Consider the following 26,890-nt stretch of genomic DNA (forward strand, 5'->3'; position numbering starts at 1 on the left):
GTCTCTAAAGATACTTGTGTATATTCTAGCAAAATATGCATTCAACTTTATGGTATGATCAAAACTAACTTAAGAAACTTGCTAAGATTCTTTCTGGGATATTGGTAAGTAGCAGTGATGTTAAGGCTTAGCAAAAAAAAGTATAGTGCACGTAAATTTATTCAGATATGCCCTGGATTTCAAAATTACTGAAAAACTTATTGTAAAATCCATGTCTACTTCAATTTATTTTCAGTGTTCTCAATGAGTTTATTATGAAAAATCCAACCCTGGAGAACAAGAAAGATCAAAGAGATCTTCAGGTAACAATTTTTTTTTTACTGTAAAAGTGTTGAGCAATAAATGCTGAAGTTGGAAGAATTATTTGAATGAAAGTGCTTTACCCAAGTGATTTTTCCCTATAAAAGTATTCTTTCAGCAATTAATAAGACAATTAATAGATAAACTTTGCTTACTAGTTGACTGCTTTATTTATTGTAGCTTCTGAAGAAAGTCAGATCTATGCTTTTCTATCAGCCCAAGGACTGATGCTCTTTTCTGGGCTAAGTCTGATGAAGGAGTGGATGTCCTAAAGACATTACCACTTCTGAAAATCAACTGTTCTGTAGAATTACTGAGTGCCCCTATTCCAGGAGAGGCAGAAGCCAGATGCTGCTGCCAGTTTTTCAGTGAAACATTTTGCGAAGCAAGAGGGAATTGCAGGAGGAGGTCACTGGTAGGAAGGGGGAAAGATGGAGAGCAGGAGGTATTAAGGGAGGTGGCGAGGGCTGTGAGGCTGTAACACAGCGTGAGGGAAAGACAGACGTTTTCACATGTTAATAGAACAGCCTTCACTAAACTTGATGGCCTTGAATCAATGTGTTCTTTGCTGTTTTATTAAATATTTATTTCCCTCTGGTAAGTGTTTGTGTGTTATTCTTTGTGCATGTTTGTTGTTTTACGTTTTCAGTCTGCAGGGCCTTGCCTGTTCTTCTAATTTTGTCATAATTTTTAGTTCCTAAAATATTCTTACTGGGTTTCCTGAACTCGTTTCTTCTTAGGACAATAGCTTGCAAAATTCTTAAGGGAAGAGGGGTATAAAAGAATAATTTTCTCCCTGTCACAGTAGGGGTTCTGTTATTATTAAAATACTAAAATTTGTTTTGATATCTATGTAGCAGCATGTATTTAAAAGCTCATGTTAAAATTATGCTTTGACTTGTTCCCAAGTACCTTATTACTAATCAACATTATTCTTGGTTAACAAGCAAAAGTATTTGGTTAGATATGCCTGTGGTACAGTTAAGATGATGTGATAATGTCCTGTTGGAAAACATGAAGAGCCCATCCTGAGTTAAGCAATTGTAGACAGAGTACTTCTTGCTACTGTTGTCCAAATACCAAAAGTGCTTACATTTCTCTTTCTGTTTTGACACATATCTATTGTGAGAATGTTGCTGCCACAGCCAGGTGCATGGTCGGAGCTGGAATTCAGTGCATTTGGTAGGAAGTGATTTTATGAAAACACTCTAGTCCACCTTTCTCACAGGAAGATGTGTTCAGTGCAGATTTTTATTCTGTTGCCTTTCTGATTGTACTGGAATTATCCCACATATCAGTTCTTAATTGATTATCTGTTGTATCTTCTACTTAATACTGCTCATAAAATATTGAAGACTATCTCATTTTCTGTGATGTTCTTCATCACAGAATAAACAGAACAATATTGAACAGAAGTGATTTTTAAAGCAGTTCCCTACCTAATTGGTTAAGAGATTTTCTGCAGAAATGTCTGTTGGGATAATAATGTAGTTCTTCTGCTCAAAGTTCCTAAAAGCTTGATTTTTTTTTTTATTCTATCAGGATGTAACACACAAGATTGTGGATGCTATTGGGGCCATTGCTGGTTCTTCATTGGAACAGACTACTTGGCTGAGACGAAACTTAGAGGTCAAGCTTTCCCCCAAGATTATGGTTGATGGAAACAACTTAGAATCAGATGTTGAAGGTAGCTTTTAAACATTTAAATAAATATCATAACACCAAAATGAACTTAGAGGGCAGCTCTGCCGTACTTGGATACATTAAAAATGTTTAGGTATCTTTGAAGCTTTGTTGCCTTACACAGTGCATCTGGTAAAGTCTGTATACCTTCAAAACATATGTTGTTAAAATATGCTTGCAAGGTGAATAATGGCTTAAGAAAAATAACTTTGGACTTCATGCTACTGTTATCTTCATTTAGATATGTTGTCTCCAGCAATGGAAACTTCAAGCATAACTCCATCAGTTTATAGTGTCCATGCGCTGACTCTACTTTCTGAAGTAAGCATCCCCTCAAGTGTAAAAAAACACTGTCTTATAATTTTTATTTTTATTTTTTAATTGTGAAAAGCCTGGGGAATGGGCTTTGATGGGAAACACTCATGTGAATGGATTCTGGTTCCTGTCATGTAACAATAAATGAAACTTCTGTTATGAAGCCAGTTATAAATATTCAATGAGATTAATGTGAAGTAGAGTGTGCCTTTTCAGATGTTTAGTATGGGTTGCTGTTGTAGTGACAGACTTCATGTGTTAGTAGGCTTTTTTGTGTTAATGATGATAATCATAGTCATTCCTTGTAATTTTTCTTTCATAGGTTATTTTGTAGAATGATTTATCTAAGAGCTGATGCCTCTGTTTTAATGTATGTTTTTTTTTTTTTTAATTAAGAGACATTTATACTTCGGATTTTGTATAGTACCTTAAATTTATCACCTCTATCATAAACTTAAATGTTCAGTGGAGGACATTTATAGTATAAAGTTGCTGTATAGTAAATAAAAAGTAGTTTGGGAATGTAAAATAACATAACTTCCTTGCATGTTGCAGGTTTTGGCTCATCTCTTGGATATGGTTTTCTACAGCGATGAAAAGGAGAGGGTTATTCCTTTGCTTGTAAATATCATGCACTATGTTGTTCCCTACCTCCGTAATCACAGGTATCTTTACAACTTATTCAATATATGTAGATCTCAACAGTCAGTTGAAATTAGATGAGCGTTTGACACTTCAATTTAAACAGGCATGATAAGGATTATCCATCTATCAAACTTTCTATAAAGCAACAATTACAGTTCTTTCGTGTTGACTTATTTTATTTAGTGCTCACAACGCATCCAGCTATCGAGCCTGTGTTCAGTTATTAAGCAGTCTTAGTGGGTATCAGTATACAAGGAGAGCATGGAAAAAGGAAGCATTTGATCTCTTCATGGATTCCAGTTTCTTCCAGATGGATGCTTCTTGTGTTAACCAGTAAGGCCTCTTTTTTCTTTCTTTTTTTTCCTGCTTTTATCAAGAGTTGCTACAAGTTTTATGTACACAGACATATTTCCATTCAATTTACAGCGGCCTTGTGTTGAGAGAAATATGGAGGAATGTACTGTTTAGATTACCACTTAAATTATTAAATTCATTTACCTAACTTGTATTCCTATGCAGTTTTTTTTCAATATTATTTAAAAAAAAAGTGTTTTTTGTGAGAAAAAGGGATAAACATTTATAGTTTCAGATCTGCATAGTCTAAGTGATGCTCTAGAGAGCTTGGAGCTGGTATTATTTAAAAGAACAAGGAAAGCTTCCTGCAAGTATTTCTTGATTTTCTGATTTGTGTACAATTTTTATCTTTTAGCTGGAGAGCTATTATGGATAATTTGATGACACATGACAAAACCACATTCAGAGATTTGATGAGTAAGTATTCACTGATGTGGCAGTGACTTAAAGTGGAACAAAAGGGAAATGTAATGTTAATCTGTGCTACTCATGTTCTCTTTCAGCACGAGTGGCTGTGGCTCAGAGCAGTTCTCTTAATCTGTTTGCTAATAGAGATGCAGAGCTGGAACAACGTGCTATGCTCCTGAAGAGATTGGCTTTTGCCATTTTTAGCAGTGAGATAGACCAATACCAGAAATACCTTCCAGATATACAAGGTAAGTAAAAATGTAGCATTTCGTGGAGTTATTCTGCAGTCTGATTTCTGCCTCAGGAACAGGACAAGAGCAGGTAAATTTGTTCCCTGGAATGAATACCTGTGCATACCAGGTACAAAATTACTGCAGATCTTCCTCAGAACACTTTTAGTCCTACATGATTACGAAGCACATGAATTTTCATTACCAGTTCTCTAACCTAGTTTATTTATTTATTCATCATTTTATGACCTTGATCAATGTCCTCAGATTCCCAGAAGGTTCTTTTTGACATGGTAGGTGCTTAAACCTTGAATGTTCAACTCAGGATAAATACAAAAGCCAATTTTGGAAAGCTTTTGAGTTCTTGACTGTTGTAGTAGTTTTTTCTGCTGCTTTGTATATATATCCCATTCATCACTGAAGATTATCTCTTGACCTGACCTTTTTACATGATTGGGAATGAAGTTTGGTTGACTTTCTTCTAAGATGATGCAAATAATTTTGGCATCATCTTCTGGATGCGTTGTCTGCTACTGCTGCCAAAGTGGGCACCTTGATCTCATCCTCCATACAGAAAGTCAGTAGCATCATTCTGATTTCATTTGTTCCAGGATTTCTTCTTCGGAGTTGTGTTTCTTGTTTGTTTGTGTGGCTGATATGTTATGTTCAAGATACAAATGGTTTTGCTGCTCTGAACTGCAAAGTGCATGTATTGGCTTGACTGAAAAATTTAAGTATTGCCTCAGTATTGAATGCACAATGGTGCTTAGAGTTAAATAGCATATTTTCTTTGTGTAATATTTCATATACTGTGATGATACAGCTTTTTCAATAATGCGTATTTTAGTTATTTGAGCTGTTGTATTTTTTTGGAATCTGTTAACTCCTCTTTTTGGAACGAGTGAAACTCTGCGTGAAATGAGCAAAACTCCCAGATAAAATATTGCATTTGTGTGGAGAAGTTCAATAAAAATACACTGCTGTTCTGAGGTTTCCTGCTTGGTGAAAGTGGCTATTTGCTACAGCTTTATTGTGTCAGTAATAAAGAAGTACTGAAAAAATATTTTTAAAAAAGAAACAAAAAAACAACACAAGTGAGAGTAAATGAGGGAATAAGAAAACAGTGGTTGGAATTACTCCATTGTGCTGAACTGAGGAAGCTTTCTTGGCTTTTTGTTTCAGAAAGGCTGGTAGAAAGTCTTCGTTTGCCACAGGTGCCCACCCTTCATTCCCAAGTGTTCCTGTTTTTCAGAGTATTGCTTTTAAGAATGTCTCCACAGCACCTTACTTCTCTTTGGCCTACAATGATCACTGAACTGGTGAGTTGCAGTTAACACGTATTATTTGCAACACTGGTGCAAGCTTGAGATGCAGCCCGTATCCACAGTGTTTTTAAAGAAAATCTTCTCTAGATACTGCGCATGTAACTGTTCAAACTAGTCACAAACAAAAAGCTCATTTTTGCAGTCTATTTTTCCAACCAGGCAGAACACCTGTTGGCTTATTTTACTGAAGCCATTCAGGTTACTCTTGACCTACATTTGTATTTACCTTTGTGGTTCCTGCTTCAATTTCTGCTTACGTACACGTGCCCTTTCCAACATTCCTAGTCCTTCTAGCTACTTGCATGGTCATTCAGTCCTTTCTCCCCAACCATAAAACTGAGAAAACCCTTAAAGGAGTCAGAATCCATACTGTGTTGGCAGTTAATGGTTATTCAGAGTTCTTCCATTCCTGTTCCTAAAGCCAAAACCAAAATATCATTCTACCCTGCTAGAACTGCTAAGTAATGAGAGCAATGTGGCTCTCATTTCTGTGTTGCCCCCTGGTTTTTAATGCAAGTTGCCTCAGTCAAGGAATTGCTTCCACTGGACAGAACTGTGTGACGTCCAGGCATTCACACCTGAGCTTGTCTGCTTTTTCATGTAATTCTTTATTCTTATTTCCTTTTGATCTTGCTCTCTGCTGGGCTCCCTTTCTAAGAAATCCTGATGGTCAGAGAGACAAGTCTTTTTGCTACTTGGGCTATATACGAGTTTCAATTTCCACATACATGTGAATTTCCACTTGTAGTTCAGGGAGTTACTTTGTCACAAAGGAATGGAAATAGAGGAACAATTATTCAGAGCTTTAAGGCTTATTACTCACACCTCCCCATAGTATTATCCTGGATAACAATCCATTAAAAAAATTGTATTAAAATACAGCATTTTATCTTCAGGTACAAGTGTTTTTACTGATGGAACAGGAGCTCACTGCAGACGAAGACATTTCCAGGTAAACTTGTAAGCTTCCACTTTTCTAGCTTGTTAAGTGTCCTGGCTTGTTGATGGGCTGTCATTTGCTAGAATAGTTCGTCTTAAAATTGCCAAGCCCAAATGAAAAATACAAGTGGAGAGTGCTCCAGTCTCACTGCAGTACCAGGGACATGTTTGGAGTAAAACAAACAACAATACCCTTCCCAACTTGCTCATAGGGCAGTCTATACGATACAAGTGTGTTAGTTCTTAGTGTCTTTCATGCTAAAATGACTCTGCTTTTTCAATTAAAACAGGCATGGCATGGCATGACTTTAGTTTTCTGTTTCGTACTTAATTTAGAATAAGATTGCAAAGTTGTTTTTCTTTAATAAAAAGGTAACATCTTCTAGTGTTAGAAACAGAGATGAAGTAGATCTTTCTATTTCGCTCTACTGTTAATTTCTATAGCATCTACCTCTTCTGCATAGTATGATTCAGTTTCAGTCAATGTTGGCAATAGAAATTGATTTTTCAAAAAAAACAAAGAAGGATATTTGCCCAAGTGTTCTTCACTTTTTCCTAGCTTCTCTTTATTCTTTTGAATAATGTTCTGTAAAATAAAGTAATACTCCCTTGGCAGGCAAGTTAAAACTTGCTCGTAATTTGGATGACTGACAGGAATCAGCTACAGCATCATATACTTTTGTATTCTTATATACATACTTATCTTTTAATTATACACACACACTTACAAAACTCCAACCATAGAACAACCATGCAATATTCTATTTTGATTTATGGATTTGGGATTATTTTTGGAAGAGTTTTAATGTTTTTAAGGGCAAGTAAAGGAGGATTGTCCCATAGAGTGGGAGGCAACATCAGCTCACTTGCCTGTGGTACTTTATTTTAGGACTTCTGGCCCATCTGTTGCTGGTCTGGAGACAACGTACACAGGGGGCAATGGTTTTTCCACATCCTACAATAGCCAGAGATGGTTGAACCTATACTTGTCTGCTTGCAAATTTCTGGATTTGGCCCTAGCCTTACCATCTGAAAATCTTCCTCAATTTCAGATGTGAGTAGAAGATGCTATCATCTAAGTTTCTGGATGTTTTACTGTACCTTTTGGTAAAATTCTGCTGTTTAAAACATATATTTTCCCATTCCCTTTCCATTTCTGGCCTTTGCCTAGATCCATCCCTTCCCGGTGTCAGAGTGGCCCCCAGAGCAAATAATGCTATGCAGCAGATAGCTTCAGACTGATTTGATTTAGCCTCTGACTGGAGATTCACCACACCACTGAGCTAATTACTAATAGTGATTTATTCAAATCCTTTACTTTTCCAGTACTTATAGTAATGTCCAACGAGCTAAGATACACCCAATGTGTCTCAGTGAGTGAGTTTTCACATCGGATCTCAGCATGACTTCCCTTAAATTACTCCTGTGGGATCTGACTGGAATATGTTGCAACAAACCTGTCTGTTAAGGAGATCCCACAGGTTGCTTCTGTGCAGCAGTGCTCATGTGTGCAAAGTGCTTTCTCAGTGCCTCTGCAGTCCTATCTGTTGGAAGAACTGAATGCACAACAATGCGGGGGATTGTAGAAGAGGCAGCCTAGGACAAAACAAAGCATCTTGTCTCTTCCTATACACAGCACAGCAGTGAATACCCCTGGCACAGCTCTGCAGATGGCTCAAATTGTGTCCTTGAAAAGATTCTTGTATGTGCTAGATGGTACAAGCACTCGCACGCTGTCAGGTTATGCCCCACAGCATTTCTAAAACTAAAGCTAATCTTAAGAGTTTCTTATTTTATTTTCTGGAGATTTGGTTCATAATTCTTGCCAAGCTTTCTGTGCTATCCTAATTTCCACCGTGAGGCAAGACACTGTTATTAAGGTCATTACTGCATGTTTCTGGAGACACACTGTAGTCATGCCAGATAGCTGTCTTTTATAACATTCTCACAGACTGGGACTGAAGCCTTCAGGGCAGAAACTTTGATTTCCTTTACAGTGTAAAATACAAGCTACCAGTCCTTGAAGTGCAGAAGAAGAGGGAATAATCCCTTTTATCCTTTTGGCCAATGAATAGAAATGAATTCCTGTTATCAATGCAGTATATTGTAAACATTTGATGTGTTATAATAAGTATCATAGATGTGTACGTGTTTAACATAACTTACATATTTTTTAATTTACAACTCCTTTTGGTTCAGATGCAACAAAGATGTGAATATAAATACTTCTAGCTTCACAGCCACTGTTTTGGCATCCCTGAGTACTTTAAGATACCCTATTAGAAGAAGATAACACCATCTTTCTTGACCATGTCACCTTCTACTTTTCAGAATATGGTTTTGCTGTTCTTTCTCATCAAGTACTGAGTTTTGATTTTGTTCCTCTTTCCTTGATGTTTCACTAGATCTTCTCAGCATCTCATGTTCTTAGATCTAGCTGAAGAGCCTGTGCGTTTGGTAAGGATAATGTCTGTGTTATCTCATGGCAGGTATCGCTGGGCTTTTATTCCAGAAGCATCAGATGATTCAGGCTTGGAGGTACGAAGACAGGGAACACATCAGAGGGAATTCAAACCTTATGTGGTGCGCCTAGCAAAACTGCTGCGAAAAAAAGCAAAGGTATACCACTTCCATCCAGTTCTGCCTTTACTGAAAAACTGCAGGTACAGACACTTGCAGCACTGTTTTTTGGTGGTGTTGAATAGAAAGGAGTATAAGCATGGGAGATTTTCATTAGGGTAATCTCAGGCTAGCATCAGGCAAAAATTGTGAACAGGTATTTAAAAAGAGTCACTATGGTCAGTGGCTTTGCAACACATTTTACTTTCTACTCAAGTAACACTCTAGATTTTACCACTTAAAAGTCTACTATAAACATAATTCATTTTTAGATAGCCAGTTATGTAAGTAAGTAGATGGATCATTACCTTTTGAAATAATAAAGGTTTTTTGTTTAAAATAATCACATTTACGTACCTAGGAAACCATTGTGTTTCTAAAAATGACAAAACAGTTCTGAAGCAGTGTGAAGCCAGGGCAGAATGAGTTTCTTCCCCAGAGTACTTACTACGAATAGAAGAAGGCAGAGAGCAATAGAAGTGGTTCTAGAGTGGGAGCAGAATTAGAGCTGTCATTGTGCTGGTACATGTGGTATGTCAAAACCCAAGTTTGGCTGTGGCAGAGGCCTGATCTGCCACTGGAAGCTGACCAAACTCTGTCTAAGGGAGCTACTGTCTTCTGCCACAGGACAGAGCGCAGCTGTCAGATACCTTGCTGCTCCTGCTTTGAGGGCAGAACCTCCTCAGGCAGGCTCTCAAGTGGGATGAGTTTCTGTGTGGGCCTGGGAAATGAGGAGGAAGCTCAAAGTCACTTGGGAGGGAGCTTTGAAGTTTCATTCTTAGGGATCCTTCTATCAGGATGGCATGTAGCAGGGGTTGCTTACTGCGTTACAATCTTTTAAATGTTTTCTCTGAGCAAAGAAGCAATTACTGATACAGAATGATAGAATCATAGAGTGGCTTGATTTGAAAAGGACCTCAAAGATCATCGAGTTTCAACCCCCCTGCTGTGGGCAGGGTCACCAACCACTAGAGCAGGCTGCCCAGAGCCACATCCAGCCTTGCCTTGGATGCCTCCAGGGATGGGGCATCCTCAACCTCTCTGGGCAACCTGTTCCAACCCTATGAGTAAAAAACTTCCTCCTAACGTCTGACCTGAATCTCCCCTATCTTAGTTTAAAACCATTCCCCCTTCTCCTATCACTATCAACTCATCTTCCCCTCCTGTTTATATGCTCCCTTCAAGCACTGGAAGCCCACATTGAGGTCTCCCCAGAGCCTTCTCTTCTCCAAGCTAAACAAGCCCAGTTCACTCAATCTTTCTTCATAGAAGTGGTGATCCAGCCCTCTGATGGTTTTAGTGGCCCTCCTCTGGACCCATTCCAGGAGCTCTGTGTCTTTCTTGTGCTGGGCTAAATAGAGAGTTTAGGAACGGCTTAGTTGCAAGCAGGTCTGAACTTAGATAGCAAACCTCACATCATAGGGGATAAAGAAACAAAGCACATCCACATTATTTTATTATCTTTGGACAATAAAGTTCCCTTCTTCTCACTTGTAAAAATGAATGAGCTCTAACTGACTGATTTAACCAAGATGTAGCCTCTAACTCTGATGTTTTATCCACCACGCTGTATCTGTTAGGAAGTTTTCACATTCCAAATAACCTCTCTGCACAAATTAGTAAATATACATGATGTATGACATACACATGCTGGTAAGTACTGTATGCTGAGATAGATGGTTGAAGTCAGGACTTGCACAGCGTGCATCCAGAGTGCAGAAAGCTTCCTGGGATTTCCACAGCCTGCCAGCTGTGGTGGTAGTTGCACATGGTGAACAATTACCGGGGGTGTGAGAATGAGATGAGCGTGAGGTGGCAAATACTGATTTCCAGACTACTTCTTTGTGTGGAGGAGAACACTGTTGCATATAGCTGTGTGTTTTTCTTAAAAAATATTGTTTCTGAGCAAAATGTTTGAGTTGATTTCAGTTCTGTCTTGGAGCTCTCTGACTAATGCTCCCGTTCGCTTCGTGTCGTATTTGTCAGGCTCTGTATGAAACAGATGTGCTTAAAACCTTCCTTTGGCACTACTGCAATGCACAGAAGAACAAACTCACAGTCACTGCAGTCACTACTACTGTCTGGTAGTGTCCTAGAGCCCCAGAGTCTGTGGTTTCTAGACAATAGGCTCTTTGGGAAACACAGCACCCAACCAAGCAACTGCACAGCCTTCATGGCAAAGTCTTAGTATGATATGTGAAATACAGTCTGAAAGTTCTCCTCTTTCCTTCCACAGGACAAACAGGAGGACTTTAAGACGGTGGTTTTGGAGGGATTGGAGATGGCCAAGCATCAGGTGAGGGTGACCTTTGATGCTTGAGTTGTGAAATAAGCTTGCTATAATACTACCATCACCCAGGGTAGCATTTAACTTCCAGTAAGAGCTGAAAGAGATGAGTCTATTCAGGGGTGTGGGGTTTTTGAAGGGATGTAACCACAAGGGCCCTCATTTTTATAGACACCACATAAATTTATTTATGTTTTCCTCCGTGAGTTTAACAGCTTTTTTGTTCTAAAACAAGTCATCTTCACAAATCGTTATAAAATGATTTAATTATTTCTGCCAGCTGGCAAGAGTGGAACACAATCCCTAACCCAACCTCTGTCAAATTAACTGTTGCTTTGAGTATCTGAGGTATCAGTGGTGTTTACAAAGGTACTGCTGTTGAGTCGTGGGCAAAGCGTATGGCACTGCTCAGAGGGAGCAGCAGTATTTGGTTGGCTGCTGTGTAGCACTGCTGCTCGCTGCGTGCTGGGGTGGGCTGCCGCCATCACTGAGTGCTGCAAAGACCAGTGCTGAAATGTCTCCCTTCTGTCAGCCCAGCATGAAAGCCCTGAGGGAGAAATCCTAAAGCTCTTGTAAAACTAGGAGGCTTTCCTTTGTTCTGGTCTGTTTTGTGGCCTTTATTTTCTTGAACTGTGGTAGAGAATAAGCAGCGTAGGTGGAGTAGTCATCTCCAGAGGCAGGGAACCACACAACCAGTTCAAAATACCACCTGTGTTCATGTTTCTTCTATCTGCTCTTTGTGAAACATAGGCTCCTGAACTGGGGAAGGCCCTTGCTTTCATGTAAAGGATAAAAACCATATTTTTGTGAAATGCTGTTTCTTGAAGGAATCTGTTTGCTCAAAGGCTGCGTGCTCCATAGTCCCTTCCTTGCTCTCTGCTCCTGTCATTTGGTTACTGAGTCTGCCCTGGAGGAGCAGGGCCTGCCCCTGTGCCATGCAGCTGGTGGTGGACTGGGTCCTCACTGAGGTGGCCTCTGCTGCTTTTCTTCTGCCTCAGGGAATTAAAAAAAACACTGCATTGGGGAACACTGCTGTTACGGTGGTTGCTCTCTCATACTGGTTTGTCAATAGCTGTCCAAACAAGGCATTCCTGGAATTGATAGTACCTTGTCATCTAAGTTTCAACGTGGTTTTTTTTTTTGAGTAATAAAGGGAAATGAGTACAGATGACTGTAGAAGCAGCTGCATGTCAGTGCTCAGATGTTCCAGTGTGCAACCCTAAATGGCTGCTGCTGGTGCCTGCGAGCAGTGGGGATTGGACTGCTGCCTGAGCTGCTGGACTTCCTGATGCTCCCCACTGAGATCCTCCCTGTGAGGTGGAAGCTGTGTAAACAAGGGGGCACACGGCTCCAGGGCACCTGGGCTGAGCATCCAGCACTGCTTTCATGTGGGTGTCAGCTGTCCTTTTGCAGCCAGTGCTGCTGCCACATGTGACTGCAGGGAGGAACAGGTCTGCTTCGAAAGCTGCACACCTGTGTGTTTTGTACCAAGGGCAATTCACTTGTTTTCTGGACTGTGGAAAAATTAAGTATTGATACCGGTCTTCTCTTTTTACCTGTGTTACTTCTGTTCTGTCCTGCATAATTTCCTATTTCTCTGTACTTACAGAAAAATCCAGAGGAGGACAGCTCAGGGAAAACACTCAGTTGGGAACCAGGCCACCTGCTTCTAACCATCTACACCGTTCGCAGCATCGAGCAGCTTTTGCCTTTCTTTAATGTACTCAGCCAAGTTTTTAACAGCAAAGTCACAAGCAGATGCGTTGGACACTCAGGGAGCCCTGTCCTTTACCCCAACTGCTTTCCAAGTAAGGACATAAAAATGGAGAACCTCAAGACCTTCTCCAGCAAAGCAAGGCAAAAGATAGAAGAAATGGTTGAGAAGGATTTTCTGGAAGGTGTCATAAAAACGTGAACCAAACTGGTACTGTTCAGCTTATGTGTAACGTACGTATTCAAATGAAATACTGTATCTTTCCCTGTTGTATATTCTTTTCTTACTTTGTATGTAATGAAATAATTAATGTTGTATTTAAGTTACATATTTGTAAATAAGAGTTCTGGATGTGGCCTGAATCAAGTGTAATTATTGGTGGCTCATATTGATTATGGTGCCTACTATTTACAGTACACTTTCTGTTGTCTTGAGTTCTGTCTTAAAAAAGAAAAAAAATCCTAAAAAATACAAAGTGCACATTTTTTTTTCAATTTGCTTCCAGTTTATTTCTCTTAAGGTTTTGAGGATCCATTGGCACTTGTGCTTATTTAACAAGATAAAAAAATGCCATGCTAGCAGTTAGTGTTTTTGCCAGAGGTGGATACCCTGAACTGAAATACGCAGATGAGTGATGTGTGAAGTGTCACTTTCCCTTGGCTCAGCCCCTTCACCCCAATGAGGAAGCAAAAAGAGGCGTAGAAATCCACCTTAAAAATGAACAAGCTGCTTTCTAAGCAATCTGTTAATTTCATTAAAAATCTAATTAATTAAGATATTACTGCAATAATACATTGTATTATTTGCAAGTGCTCTCTCCTCACGTCAGTGTCCGTGCCTTGAGCTGAACTGACTCTTGAGCCTGGGGCCTGCTGGGCTGTGCAGGAGAGGTGGGCACGCAGCTGTGGCTGCGCTCACAGGGGAGGTCTGGGAAAAACTGGTAACCAGACTGCTGCCAGTAGAAGAGATGGCTCCTTAGTCCTAGAAGACTGGAGATGTAGCTCCCCTATGGCACCAGACAGGTCACAGGTGGCCAAGAAATGATATACAAGGCATCTGTCACCTCTAACTCTGTTCAGCTTCAGCATTCAGCCAGACTTGGAGGGGAGGGGAGTGCGCGCAGCAAGAACATCTCATTAAGAAGTGAGTTGCCAATCAAGGTAAGAAATAAGTGTAGTATTCTGCTAAGTTTTGATTAATCCTTACTGCAGTCAAGAAGGTTTCAGTACATCCACACCAGTACAGAGAAAAGAAAGCAGCATTAAAAAAATAAGTCCAGTTGTGAACTTCAGTTGTTAAACAGGTTGAGGCGGTGCTCCTTTTCCACCAGCAAGGTGGTAAACAGCCAGGCTTACTTCATGGGCAAGGGCATCAGCATTCTCCTGTGGGATATTGTAGAAGTTATCTCCGTGTCAGTATTAGAAGTTTAGAGTAAATGTGCAACACTATGGCTAAAGTTTATTTGGGATTTTCTTCGTTGTAAGGAATCACACAGTTACTGTTCACTGCCTTGTTAACTTGCTTCTTGAGTTCCCAGAAGGCTGATTGTCCTTTCAGAATCATTTATTGTCAGATCTGCCTTCCTAAGCATCAAACTCTTAAAGGTAAACATTAGGAATATAAACATCTTTAGCTATACAGAAAGCTGATTATTTTTTTCAACCACTGTTTCCCCCCCTCCCCCACACTTAGTACCTACTGCATTTGATTAAATGTGCACCACCCACTGCTAAGGGAAACACTGCAGAACAAACAAACAGTTTAAGCTCTGACCTGCGTGTCTGCCTCAGCATAGACCCTCACAACATCTTCTGTTCCTGAAGGGCGGACGAATGCTCGTGACAGCTTGTACTTCTTCACCAGAGCATCGATTTGCTCTTGCAGCCCTGGAGGTGTAACAGCACGCCTTTCTGCATCTGTTGTGTCAATGACTTGTCTGTCTGCAACCTTCAATGTCAGAAACAGACAACTTATTTCCGTGCTATAGCAGTGCGGTGAGAACAGTGACCTGTTTCATTCTGCTAAGGCAGAACTTGAGGTTTCGGCTTGCTTCACTGTCAGAATAAGAACTCACTTTGAGAGCTGCCTGCTAACACAAAGGGTCTCTAGGATCCCCTGTTCAGCTGCTGCTCAGTAGGTGGTAGCCTGACAGGACTCAGCTTCTGGTTTGGAAAAAAGGGTCACTTCAAGACATGCCTCCTTGGGTAGCTGCCCAGCTAAAGCCAGAGCTTTTCCTAGTAGATCAGAATGTGTAACCTCTTTTACTTGGTGAATGTGAAAGCTCAAAGCTCTCTTACTGTCTTCTTAAGCGTAAGACAATGCCACCAGCTGGGAGCCAGTTTTGCTGAAGCTCTCTGAATAGTGGAGAAGAGAAAGAACTTGAATATTTTAGTTATACAAGTGGCACAGCTAGGAAAATCCAGAAAAATGGCACAGAGTCAAAATCTGACTTAGAGCAGAGCAAGACTTAGGCCTGTCTCTCTCAAGCTGACGTTCCAATCTTTTCAAGCAGAGGCAAAAATGAAATGGAAGTATGAGTTTTACAGAGGCACAGCTGTAATGAGAGCCAGCGTGGAGGGTAACTAACCTGAACTTTGAGCAGCCGACTCGGGAAGTCAGCGTAGAGAGCATCCCACTGCTGCAGAGTCAGACCTTTCAGAGCCAGGATTGCTTCAATGACCAGCATGTCTGAGATGGCGTCACCAACCGTCTGTAACACGGAGGGGAAAGGGAAGAACTAGAGAACTCACCAGCAAAGAAATGAAGGTATGTGATAATGGATCAGTAAGCTTCCACCTGAAGAAAATGAACATGCAGCCAGCTGACTTGTCTTGGTCTGGATAGTTGTTTTTTTGTTTTTTTTTTTAGTTTTGACTTGCCAAAGGCAAGTGCTAGCCCTCAGTTTTCCTAATGAAAGGAATGGGGACTAGCACCTCACTCTTGTTGAGGGGTCAGAATGCTTGAAGCTGGCCTGTGAAGCGTGACTTAACCCTGCTCCTGGAGGAATGATCTGTATGCTAAGACCCCATCCTGTGAAAACCACTGAAAAGCACACTGATCTGTTGCTCTCAGCTTTTACCTGATTAATCAGGTCAATCATGTTCTCAAGCACCTCTGCTGCTTCTCGTTTTGCATCATCTTTCTCCTCTTTTGCCAGCTGTCTGATGGTGCTTTCAGCAGCTTTACTGAATAGTACCTAGAATACGAAAGATGAGAACTGGTTGAGACCGGCCCACAGCCCACGTCAAGAACTGGGATGTAAGGAAAAAAGCCTTTTACCCTTTAAGCCCAGATAATAATTATTAAGGTTTGCCTCCATTAATTACCATTCCCCACACAAAACAGAAGACATGGTGGCAGTGCTGTAATAAAGAAGGAAACAAGCCTGTTCTCAATCTAAGGGAGAAGAAAAGCCTTGTTTCTAGACGTAAGTGGGGACTACAAAGACCTTCAAAGGCCAATTTTGACTTGGATTCTATATCTGTGTTGGCTGCAGATATTACTTACAACATAAGTAATACTTATGCCCATACTTACTGTGCCATGTCCATTTGCCTCAAAATAAACTCCAACATCAAACTCCTGGGCCTTGTGGTGCAAGTGTTTCACTCCTGTTTTGACACAGTGAACAGGTACCTACAACCAAAGGGCATACAGAGAAAGTAAACTGTGTTACCATCTCACTGATGGCAGTGAGACCATAACTGAGCTGCAGTGATGTTCAAAAAATCACATAGAGAGCCTCAGGAACTGGGCACCAAGCTGAGTTAACTGTCACTAACTACCCAGCCTGTGCTGCCATCAGGAATAAGGGTTGATAAGGCTCTAAGGAGACCTTACAGCAGCTTTCCAGTACCTGTAGGGCCCTGCATGAAAGCTGGGGAGGAACAATTTACAAGGGCATGCAGTGACAGGATGAGGGGAAATGGCTTAAAACTGGAAGACAGTAGATTTAGACTAGGTATTAGGAAGAAATTCTTTACTGTGAGGGTGGTGAGACACTGGAACAGGTTGCCCACAGAGGCTGTGGATGCCCCCTCCCTGGAGGCATTCAAGGCCAGGCTGGGTGGGGCTGTCAGCAACATGCTCTAGAGGGAGGTGTCCCTGCCTATAGCAGGGGGTTGGAACTAGGTGATCTTAAAGGTCCCTTCCAACCCAAACCATTCTATTATTCTACACTAAACGTATTTGTAGATCCTAATACATTTTATTATTGCAGGGAACATGCCAGATATCTCTTTGAACTTTTAAATGGCTTGACTCAGTTTTTGCCAACCAACCTTAAGCCACATATTCCTCCTGAACAACAGTGAGCCAGCTGCTAGACAAAGATGAAAGAACCGGTGACTAAGTATCAAGGAGCCTTTTCCAGCTCACTTGGCTGCCATCCATTCCTTATGTTATTCCAGGAGCAAGAAAGGATTTTGCTGAACTCTGACCAAACTTGATTTTAATCAAAGTTCAACTTCTCAGCTTTCCTATCTTTGATCTCCTTTGCCACTAATCATTTAGTAACTGCTGTAGGTTCTCAAACAGTCATCAGCTGTTTATCTCAGCATAGTTTCCCTAGGAATTGTACTGTAGTGGTACTTAGTAAACAGTAAACCACTTTTGCAGAACACTACCAGATCTGAACTCAACAATACCTGCACTGTCTCCTCCAGGTAGCGCGTTGAACTCCCATTGGCATACGCTGTTTGTATCACTGCCATCTTTAAAGTCTGTCCCACCTGAGCAAAGCAAGAAGCAAAAGCACTTTACTGCACAATGAGCACACAGGGGAGAAGGCCAAACAGCTGGAAAATCAGAAAAAATTGTACAGGACTACATCTATGCTTCCCTACAGGCACATAAAACTCCTGAGCATCAGAGATCAGAGAATATGGACACACATAAGGCAGCATGAATTTTACTCAGCCTTTGTGTGCCATGGGAGCTGTGACTGGCTTGAAGCAGCTCTCCTTAGGTTTCAAACCACTGTTCAGATTCAGCATACTGGACAGACATGTGGAATTACATGGGGCCATGTCCACAAACAATACATTGGAAGCTACTAGTGCAAAGCAAGCAAAGGCTGGCAAGCACAAGTTCTCCTCACTGGCTGGCATCTCTGCCACAGTGCAAGAAGTGAGTTGGTGTCAAAGAGAAGAAAACCATAGTGACTCAGCTAGGCCAACTGTCATCAACACAAAGTCCAAGACAACATTTGAAAAAGAAAAGATTTCTCTCTCTCTTCTCTGTAGGGAAAATTCTTTCCCTTTTCTTTCCCTGCTTTGCTGCAGGTACTGGTTTGGGAACGATGACATATGAAGAACTGGCACAAGTTCTCATGCTCAACTTTATGGAGTTTCAGAGAAACAGTGGGTGAAGGACTGAGCCCCCCCAGAGAAGGATACAAGAATGAAAGAATGGAATATCAGTGCACATTAGCTGGAGAAGTTCTCTCTCACTAAGAAAAGCTGCAAGGTTCAGATTTTTGTTTAGAATAAGGGAATTACAGCCCTGTCAAAGCAACGTTTTTGGCTACGCTCTTTTTAAAGCGTGCACTTCAGGCAGGTGTAGGAACATCGCCTGTGTAGAAATCAATGCAGTCCTTTCAAACTATTTTACACTTGTCGTGTTTAAAGTGTGAGCATTCATCTGACACATCCAAGTTACCTTGGCAAGAAGTTCTTTAAGGAAGATACTAATTAAAGTTGCTATTTTATCTCCATCCATCAGGTGGAAATGGCCAGCCGTGTCCTGGTAGTAATAAACAATTCTATCTGCGTCGCCATCAAATGAGCAGCAGCTCTCGTTGGGCTTCATGTCTAGCCCTAGTGCACACAGAGCCAGAAATGAAAGTTGGAGATAAGAAACCAAATTAGCTCTGTGCAGACAGATGAAACAAATTGACACTGCATTTGCTAAGCATATACAGCATATAAAACAAACAAAGAGTTCCTGCCTCAAAATGTTTCTAGGCTCAATGCCAAATGGAATTAGCTGGGAAGCAGTTGTCACTGTCACCTCACAGAGCAACGCCTCAGAAAAACCAACTGCCCTTTTATCAATGCAATCAGGCTTTCTCCTGTCCAGGATGCTGATCTTCTTGCCGTTAACCTTGGAGTTTCTACCTCAGAAATGGCAGCTGGCAGCTCCCAGGTGCATCTGGAGTTCTCTGGGGACTTGGCAGAGTCCCAGAGGACACGGCATCCTCTATCCCCTTTCCTGAAGACACAGTTTAGCACGCAAGTGGACAAGAAAATCAGCCCATGCTGCTGATGCCTTCTATCTGGCAGTGAGTAGGAAACTATATGCCAAAAGTTGTCCCCGGAAGCAGCACAGCAAAAAGGAAACGCTACCACACCTTGATGTTCAGGTTTGGCTAACAGCCTCAGTCAGGATGCAGTTGCTGAACAGACAGCTCAGTTTGGCCTCAAATAATCTAAGATTCAAACCAGTCTGTTCTCCCAGTTTGGGCATTTGTACTCTGCAGGAATTTGGTTGAAACAGTTACCTCTGTGGTTTATGTCAGTGTGCCAGTTTGCTGGCATCAAGGTGTTAATTATTCCTGGGAACAGCAAAAAGCATCTGTAACACCAGGCCACAACGTAAACAGTTCTTGTTAATGTAAAGGCAGGCAAAACAAATCGAGTCCTGGCTGCTCCTTGGGCTCCAGCTTAACATTCACGCCAGACTGTCAAACATGTTTCAGCACATTGGGGACACGCTGTAGTCCTCCAAATAACTTTGAATAATACCTAAGACTGCACCAAAACCTCTCCTAGGACTCTCTTTCCATCACACAAGCACAACCAGTGCTACAATCACTCAGGGAGAAACAAGGGAACTCAGCTCATCTGATGCTGACACACCACTGCTACACCCTGCACGTTCAGATCTAGAGGGGATATAAAAGGATATAAAATGAGTGACTACATACCTTTAGGCGGCTTCTGATGCACCTTTACAAAGTCTGCACCACACAGGTGATTGAGCTTCTCCTTCGTTCCATCATTATATATCTGAATTTGTACCTCCTTTGGAAGGTAATTCTCCATCTCTGCCAGTTTCAGGGCTCCTATGCCGTTGGCACAGTCAATCTTCAGTTGCCTCTGTGCCTCTCCAGAGCTGAGAGACTTTGCACACGGAAAGAAAGGGCAAAGTGAACTCAACCTGAGTGAAACCACAGGCCCTGCCACCCCACCTACAGACATGCTGAATTCAAAACTTCAGACCCAAGCAGGATAACAGCAAAAGATACTTTGCACGTTTCCATGAAGAAGATAATAACTGATATTCACCTTTTTTATCAGCTCTGTAAAAGCTCTGGATAACTTTTGGTAGTACCCTTCCAGTGTTGGTTTCCCATACTGCCCCATGGTGTTCTGGCAGCAGACCACGTAATGTAGCTGTGGTGTGGTCACCAGACCGTAATCTAACATAAAACAAAGGCTTCAATATCAAGAGACAGAACACCAAATTAACTTCTTCAGTATGTTATACAAAATAGATCTTCTACAGAAAACAGACAAAGGCGATGCAGGAAAGCTCTGCTAAGAAAACATGAATCCCTTTACCATAACACAATCCAACTCTTCTGATTGTTACTGGCAAATGGAGCTGGAACCTGGGCTACTGCTTCAGGGATACAGAGAAGAGCCACATTTACAAAACAAAGCTTGTGATCAGACTAGAATGGCAAAAGCTCAACATACCATGGTACTGACCGCCCAGAACGGAGATACCATCTATTACTGCCTGGGAAAGCTCCTTGCTGCTTGGTCTGGAAAACAATGAACACAGCATTACAGAAAACCTTTACATGTGGGTTTGGAAAGGAAGAGCATGGGGAAGATGACTAGGAAGAGCAAGTTTCCTGCCAGCAGGTTTTGATTCAACACAAAGAAATCCACACCTTTCTTTACTGAAGCGGCCAACAACAAAAACGTTTGAATGTCACTGCCCTAAAGAATTGTGAGGATGAGTGAACTTCTGATGACCTTCTGTATCACACCTGGAGGTGACACAGTGTCACAAACAAGAACAGTAAGACATCCAGATCAATAATGCGAGGAAGCTCCCATAATCATCAGAGAAGCTCACATAGAATGAGCACTAGAAAATGGCCGTGGACTGCTATAGTCATGAGTGACTTTACCAGGCAGCAGAGCAGGCATGGGTAGCAAACCAGGCTGTAGAGAGTTAAGCATTCAGCAGCACTCATCAACGAACTGCTGCCACCTCTGTAAAAGCAGCATGCATCTAGTAGTGTTCTGATTACCTGGTGTCTCTACCGATAAAAACTGAAGCATCTTTTTGCTGGTTCACTGCTGCTTTTTGGCAGATCTCAGTTACTATCTTCTGTAACTCCTGGTCCTCTGCGTTTGCTAGCTGTGTAGCATATTCTTCCCAGGATGGGTGCAGCATTTCACCAAGAGGATCGACTAACTTCACACCATTATCTTCCTTAGAAGAAAACAGAACAAAACACACTCAGCCTGAGTGGGAAACTGAAATCTGAAGACAGCTGTTTATCATACAAATATCCTACATTACAGCACTGACTTTCCCACATGAGGGAAAATGGCCACCCTATGTATGTGGAAAGATAATTCCCAGCATGAAAAGAGTTCGCATTTTAAGGAACACCATAAACACATATCTTAAGAAGATGGAGAACACATATCTTAAGAAGATGGAGGTGCCCACAGGATTGTAGCCCGTGGAAACTTCTCGGTTACATTATTACAGTGAGCTCTGATTCCACCATGCCATATCTATTTTTTCTTCAAACAAAAGGCTGCTCTTACTTCAGGATTGTGAGATGCTGTAACCATGACACCAATAGTAGCTCCTGTGACCTTGGACCTGAGCACAGCCAGCATGCCCATGCGGAACATGACGTGGTCGAGCTGCTGCGCCTTGCTGCGAAACCCAGCAGTGCCATACTGAAGAGTAAGTCCAGTGGGCTTGGGATGCAAAGCCGAGTACTTTTTAAGTCCTTCAAAATCCATTTCTGGAGAAAGAAGTAACACAAATGCTCGTAAGAGAAGCTGGGTCACTAAAATTCATTTTGCTTGCACTTTACTTGACTTTGAGTTCTATAGATACCTTAAACTGGGGCCAATGCAACACTGCAGCCTTACAGTACCTGAAGCGAGCACGTAACCAGGAGGGGCCTGACTTTTTAAAAAGTCACATAATGACAGGACAAGGGAGAATGGCTTTATCTACAATCTAGGCTACCTGTTAGGCAGAAATTCTTTACTCAGAGGGCAGCGAGGCACTGCACCGCTGCCCAGAGAGCCGTGGGTGCCCCCATTCCTGGAAGCACTCAAGGCCAGGTTGGGTTGGGCCCTGGGCAGCTGAGCCGGTGGGGGCAGCCCTACCCACGGCAGGGGGTTGGAGCTCAGTGGGGTCCCTTCCAATCTAAGCCATTCTGTGCTTCTATAGCTCTGTCTGTACCCTGAACACCCATGCGTGGAGTTGTGGGGAGAACCACTAACGCGGGTCACAGCTTCACACAGCCACACATCTCGATCCATTCACCAGCACCAACCCACCACCCCCTGCCCCGCCACACCGTAAAGGAAAGCAGCCCTACCTGCACACAGCCCCGCCCGCCGCCTCCGCGCTCCACTTCCGGGTCCGCGCGAGGCCACGCCCCCTCCCGGGAGCCATCCAATGGCAGCGCGGTGGGAGGGGCAAAGGGCCGCCACGCGGCAGTGGGCTCGGCCCCGTTGTGCAGCGGCTGAAAGAGGGCAAGCTGCTGTATGTAGGAAACAGCAAGCTCTGCGCTGAAGGTGGTGCAAAGGAAGCGGTAGTTAAAGAAGCGCTTCAACGCACGTGGATCTACAGCCATCATATATACAGGCAGGAGCTGACAGCATGCTGAGGAACGACTGTCCCATGGACCTGGGCCAGTTCCTTCAGTTCCTGAAGCAGCATCAAAATGGACATATTGTTCAGATTTTATTTGAAGGCAAACTTGTGGACAAATAAGAAAAGAATGTGTAAAGGAATGCTAACTTTGGACAGTGAGAGATGAAGCTGACGTGGAAATTTGTCCCTAAGCTATGCCTGCTGTGAAAAGGGAAACTCAGTGTTTGACACATAAGAACAGTTCAAGTAGATATTCCTGCCTCTGTTCCGAAGTGTAGTGTAAGTTGTGAAAGAGGTGCTTCTTTACTCATCTTCAGAGACCTTAAAAGCAGCATTTATCACTGAGCTACCTCCCAAAGGAGTGCGTGCAAGGTGATGCAAATCCCACGTGCTGTTGTCCCGAATTGCACGGTTCTGTCTCCTCATCTGTACTGGGCTGTGTTACTAAGCTGAGGCACAGAGCTTCAGGTCACTTCTTCATTTAGTTGTGGGTTACCAAAGTGGCTGCAGTCAGAGATTAATATGGTTTAAAAGTATAAAAGTATAAAAGTACACCCCGACAAAGGGAGCCATACTTCTGCAGTCAAGATTTGCTGCTTTCACTGTCTTTTACTGCTTTGTGGAATAGCTGCTCACACTTAATTCAGCTAATCCGAGAAAAGCAAAGACTCTTGTGCCCAACCACAGTACTGAGTTTTGCTTTTAAACAGAGGAGCAGGAGGGAGGGGGAAGGAAGCCCACGTCACCCCATCATTTGGAAGCTTTGGGTAGTATCTGTCTTTACAGATAATTTAGTTTACAGATTATTTACTTTACAGCATTATTGCCCTCATTTCCAGTATCTTCTTCCTCTCATCTCATTACGGTCTGGTTACATTAATGGTAATTTTGAATAGTAACAGTTGCCCAACTCATGCTTTTTTATATTTGTTGTTAGGCCTAGCACATTGAAAAGTGTGTAAGGTACTGTATAAGGAAATAGATATGTTGTGTGTGTGTCTACATATATATATATATAGGTATTATCATATTTAAACATTATTAGTAGATGAAGAATGTGTCTGAAAAGTCCAAAATAGCTGTGCCTTAAAGAACACTGAGACACCGCCTTCTGCTTTGTCCCTAAGCACCATTATAGGAAAAATGATACACAGCAATAAACATCTTTACTGTTGAGGTTTGGATGCCCAAATCTGAAAACCAAGCTACTTGGATAGCAGCTATTTAAAGGCTGTGTTTCAGTACACTGCACTGATGACTACAAAATTAATAACAGGGACACTTCGGCTGCCTGTTCATAGTACTCTGATGTTCTCTGTTTGTGAAGGACATGCACTGCAGGTACTTGCACAGACCATGCTGAACAACAGCAGTGTTGCTGGGGTGAATGACATCTTTGATAATTCACAGGACTATGGCTTTGTTGTTGGAATATTTTAATGCTACTGAATAATTTGTCAACAAAGGTTCTGCAGGTTCAGTTCTCATTAGGACATTTTCATTGCTCCACGCAGGAGTGCCAGTAAGGTTTTTCTGTGGAGGAGAATATTTCTAAACTTGCTGTTATTTTTCAGTCACAGCTTGACAATTGACACTAATTTCAGTGTGAGCTGTAATGGATTAAACAGTGATTGTATGTATTTCTTCATTTTCCACTGTACCCTTTGTCTGGTAAATTTCTCACTGACATGTATGACAAATCCAGTGTGGGATACATCAAGTGCAGGAACAATCAGAAAGCAACCAACACGAATACAATTCTCAGATTAATCTTTATTTTTTTCACGTTTAATTAATTGTGGCTCCTTAATCCGAGTTTCTAATCAAATATTATGATTTAGAAAATTTGTTCCGACCCTTACAAAATGATCTACCCTTCGGCTTTGTAGGCAGAAACGTTCTGAATGTTTTAGTGCTTTTCCACTGCTGCTGATTTGGTTATTCTTCGTGAAGTATTTACAGTTTCACTTTCATTGCTTCTTCAGGCCAGGTGTACGAGTCGGCCACAAAGCTGTTATAATCAGTACTGTACATCTGCGAGCGGATGAAGGCTTCTAGGTCCTTGGGCTGGGGGTAGGTGGTGGCACTGTGATTCCTGTAGGCTTCTTCTGCAATCTGGAAAGTTGCATCAAAACCCGAATTAGTGCTTTATTTGAATACATTTGACAGAATTTTAAAGTAGGAGTTTGGTCAAAATCCCTTTTAGGATTCATGTGGAGCCCCAGCCTGAGCTGTCTGAGAAGCGTTTCAGGTAATGGCGTGGGAGTTTGTCTTCAGGTCTGTGTGTATAATAATCACAGCTGAATGAGGTCTGAGTTGATCTTCCACATTTGGTATTGCAAAGCCAAATTTATCCCCTGGAAAGGACAGAGGCCATCACTCAGCCTCTGGTGCTGTACAAACCAGAGTAGGAACTTGTAGGAATTATGGTTTCCTAAAAGGGAAATTCCTAGGAATAACGTTTCAGCAGAGATCAGGCAGAAACACTTGCTCAGTAACACTCTCCTTTTTCAACACACATTCAAGTTATCTCATCAGAGACAACAGAGGAGAGTTTCCATCACTGGATTTCTGCCATATGGGCAGTTTGATGGAGCCTGAGGAGTTATCATTTGCCTAAGAAGACATAAACAGCAGGAAGGATTTTATTTATTATTTATATGCAGAGTAAGTGAAGCTAGGAGAAATGTTTGATGCATGAAGACTCCTTGTTACTTTTTCTAAAGGATATTCAGTAAATTTACATCAGTAAACAAACTTTCTGGACTTCCGACTCTTTCCTGCTTGTATTGGGGTTAAATTTGGAGTTACATTTATGAACTGGAATTTAAATAAATTCATTTTTACTACTGGACCAAGATGGGTCTAAATTGATTTGTGTGAAGATGTGTTAGCTGATCAAATCTAATGTCCAATTACATAGCATGGGAAGAAAAGAAGCCAGGGAAGACTGAGGTGACTTACCCTCACAGCGATCTTCAGTGACACCTGCTGAATTGTGACTAAAGGAGGGTACAGGCGACCTTCCTGTAGATTCTCCTCTGAAACTTGCTGAGCTATTACCTAGAAATAAGGCAGACATTTAACTTTAGATGCAGACACAACTGTAGCTTTATTAGACACTGATCTTACACAGATACTTGGTTCTGCTTTGGCAAATCACACAGGTACTGCTTAATCTATGTAGCAGTGTTCTTAACAATCTGCCTGATCATTAGTGGTTGCCACGTAAGAGCTAGAAATTGAGGGAGCTATGCCCTTTTTTCATTCTTATTATATTGAACCCTGACACTGTTTGGTTAAATTTTCTCAGGTTAGGGGAAATCTTTGGCATAAAAGCATTGAAAGGCCGTGTGATGAGCAGGACAGGAAGCACTGAACAGGATCTCGAGTGAGACCACTGCATATAAACTAGCAGGTTGTTCACCGCGACGCATGAATTCCAGCCATTGATTTTAGTTGGCTAAATAGCTACAGAAGTGCCCGTTGTTCTGATGGTTGTTGTTACCCTGTGCAGAAAATAGTGCTGAAGCCTTAAGTGTAAAATGCTTTGAATAAAATTTCCAGTGGATAATTATTTTTCTTAGACATCCAGCTCACCAATGTAGTCTGTGTGAGAACATGACATATGGTCAACCACAGAGCAATGTAAAGTGGAAGCAAGATTATCCAGGCTCTCTGGAAGTCACAGCAGGCAGACTGATAAACAGAAGCTCTAAATTCTGTCATTTTTTTCATGAACTTCCTCCATTACTACTGCAGATAACTTTTAAGAAGCAAAGGATCTTAAAGATGCCTTTGGGTCTAATGATACTCTTGTAATCACTAGCTAAATTTTGGTCGCCACTTGGGGATCTGAAATATAATACAGCATTTCATGGTAATCCAGCCTCAGGTTTGCTGTGCCTGAGGGTCAGTTCACTAACTTGGCTTCTATTCTGAAATCTCTTTGGTGGATTTGATGGTTTCACTTCTTTAGCTGCCCACCTTTGTATCTTCTAGGGAGCTGCTAGTCAGAAACAAATCTAAATAACTTCTAATCAAACTAGGCACGGAACTGATATATTAGAAATGGTCTGACTTCAAGTCGTTTTTAAGCTGCCTTCTCCAGCATTCACCATTACAGTTCTCAAAACAAAATCTTTTTCAAATATGAAAATGTTAAATTATTTTAAGAAAGTGGATAAATACATGTGTCTGTCTT

The 26,890-nt window shown here is 41.6% G+C and overlaps 3 protein-coding genes across 9 annotated transcripts in view; 1 reads left to right on the forward strand and 2 right to left on the reverse strand.

Moving 5' to 3' along the window:
* The window catches only part of DOP1A (DOP1 leucine zipper like protein A), a 60,812-nt gene extending 47,502 nt beyond the window's left edge, over positions 1-13,310 (forward strand). For 3 of the 6 annotated variants that reach the window (XM_065730947.1, XM_065730949.1, XM_065730948.1), the window contains 13 exons: positions 236-302; positions 1,843-1,987; positions 2,225-2,304; positions 2,854-2,963; positions 3,127-3,276; positions 3,653-3,714; positions 3,801-3,953; positions 5,118-5,254; positions 6,157-6,212; positions 7,089-7,253; positions 8,689-8,818; positions 11,055-11,114; positions 12,715-13,310. In XM_065730947.1, coding sequence (XP_065587019.1) covers positions 236-302; positions 1,843-1,987; positions 2,225-2,304; positions 2,854-2,963; positions 3,127-3,276; positions 3,653-3,714; positions 3,801-3,953; positions 5,118-5,254; positions 6,157-6,212; positions 7,089-7,253; positions 8,689-8,818; positions 11,055-11,114; positions 12,715-13,020 — 1,621 coding nt within the window. In that variant the 3' untranslated portion in view covers positions 13,021-13,310. Of the gene's footprint in view, positions 1-235; positions 303-1,842; positions 1,988-2,224; positions 2,305-2,853; positions 2,964-3,126; positions 3,277-3,652; positions 3,715-3,800; positions 3,954-5,117; positions 5,255-6,156; positions 6,213-7,088; positions 7,254-8,688; positions 8,819-11,054; positions 11,115-12,714 lie in introns of those variants that run through there. The other 3 variants (XM_065730950.1, XM_065730952.1, XM_065730951.1) reach the window with 2 other exon arrangements.
* A 634-nt stretch (positions 13,311-13,944) lies between these two features.
* PGM3 (phosphoglucomutase 3) lies at positions 13,945-22,113 on the reverse strand. 2 transcript variants are annotated; one of them, XM_065730955.1, is made up of 13 exons: positions 21,916-22,113; positions 21,615-21,820; positions 21,086-21,270; positions 20,520-20,587; positions 20,106-20,239; positions 19,745-19,940; positions 18,478-18,635; positions 17,466-17,549; positions 16,357-16,455; positions 15,899-16,015; positions 15,407-15,529; positions 14,593-14,766; positions 13,945-14,201 (listed from the first exon to the last, which is right to left on the reverse strand). In XM_065730955.1, exons 2-13 carry the CDS (start codon positions 21,816-21,818, stop codon positions 14,115-14,117), a joined length of 1,629 nt encoding a protein of 542 aa, XP_065587027.1. In that variant the 5' UTR covers positions 21,819-21,820; positions 21,916-22,113; the 3' UTR covers positions 13,945-14,114. The 2 variants fall into 2 exon arrangements, with proteins under 2 accessions (XP_065587027.1, XP_065587026.1); XM_065730954.1 differs by having other exon boundaries at positions 21,615-22,113.
* A 2,326-nt stretch (positions 22,114-24,439) lies between these two features.
* ME1 (malic enzyme 1) overlaps positions 24,440-26,890 on the reverse strand; it is a 157,437-nt gene continuing 154,986 nt past the window's right edge. Inside the window, exons 13-14 of the mRNA XM_065730953.1 lie at positions 25,651-25,749; positions 24,440-24,801 (exon numbers count right to left, since the gene is read on the reverse strand). Of these exons, the coding sequence (XP_065587025.1) occupies positions 24,643-24,801; positions 25,651-25,749 (258 nt within the window). The 3' untranslated portion in view covers positions 24,440-24,642. The remainder of the gene's footprint in view (positions 24,802-25,650; positions 25,750-26,890) is intronic.

The sequence above is a fragment of the Cyrtonyx montezumae genome, unplaced genomic scaffold, assembly GCF_038088225.1.
Source record: "Cyrtonyx montezumae isolate F1298 unplaced genomic scaffold, pur_monq_1.0 scaffold_13, whole genome shotgun sequence".
Classification (NCBI taxonomy): domain Eukaryota; kingdom Metazoa; phylum Chordata; class Aves; order Galliformes; family Odontophoridae; genus Cyrtonyx; species Cyrtonyx montezumae.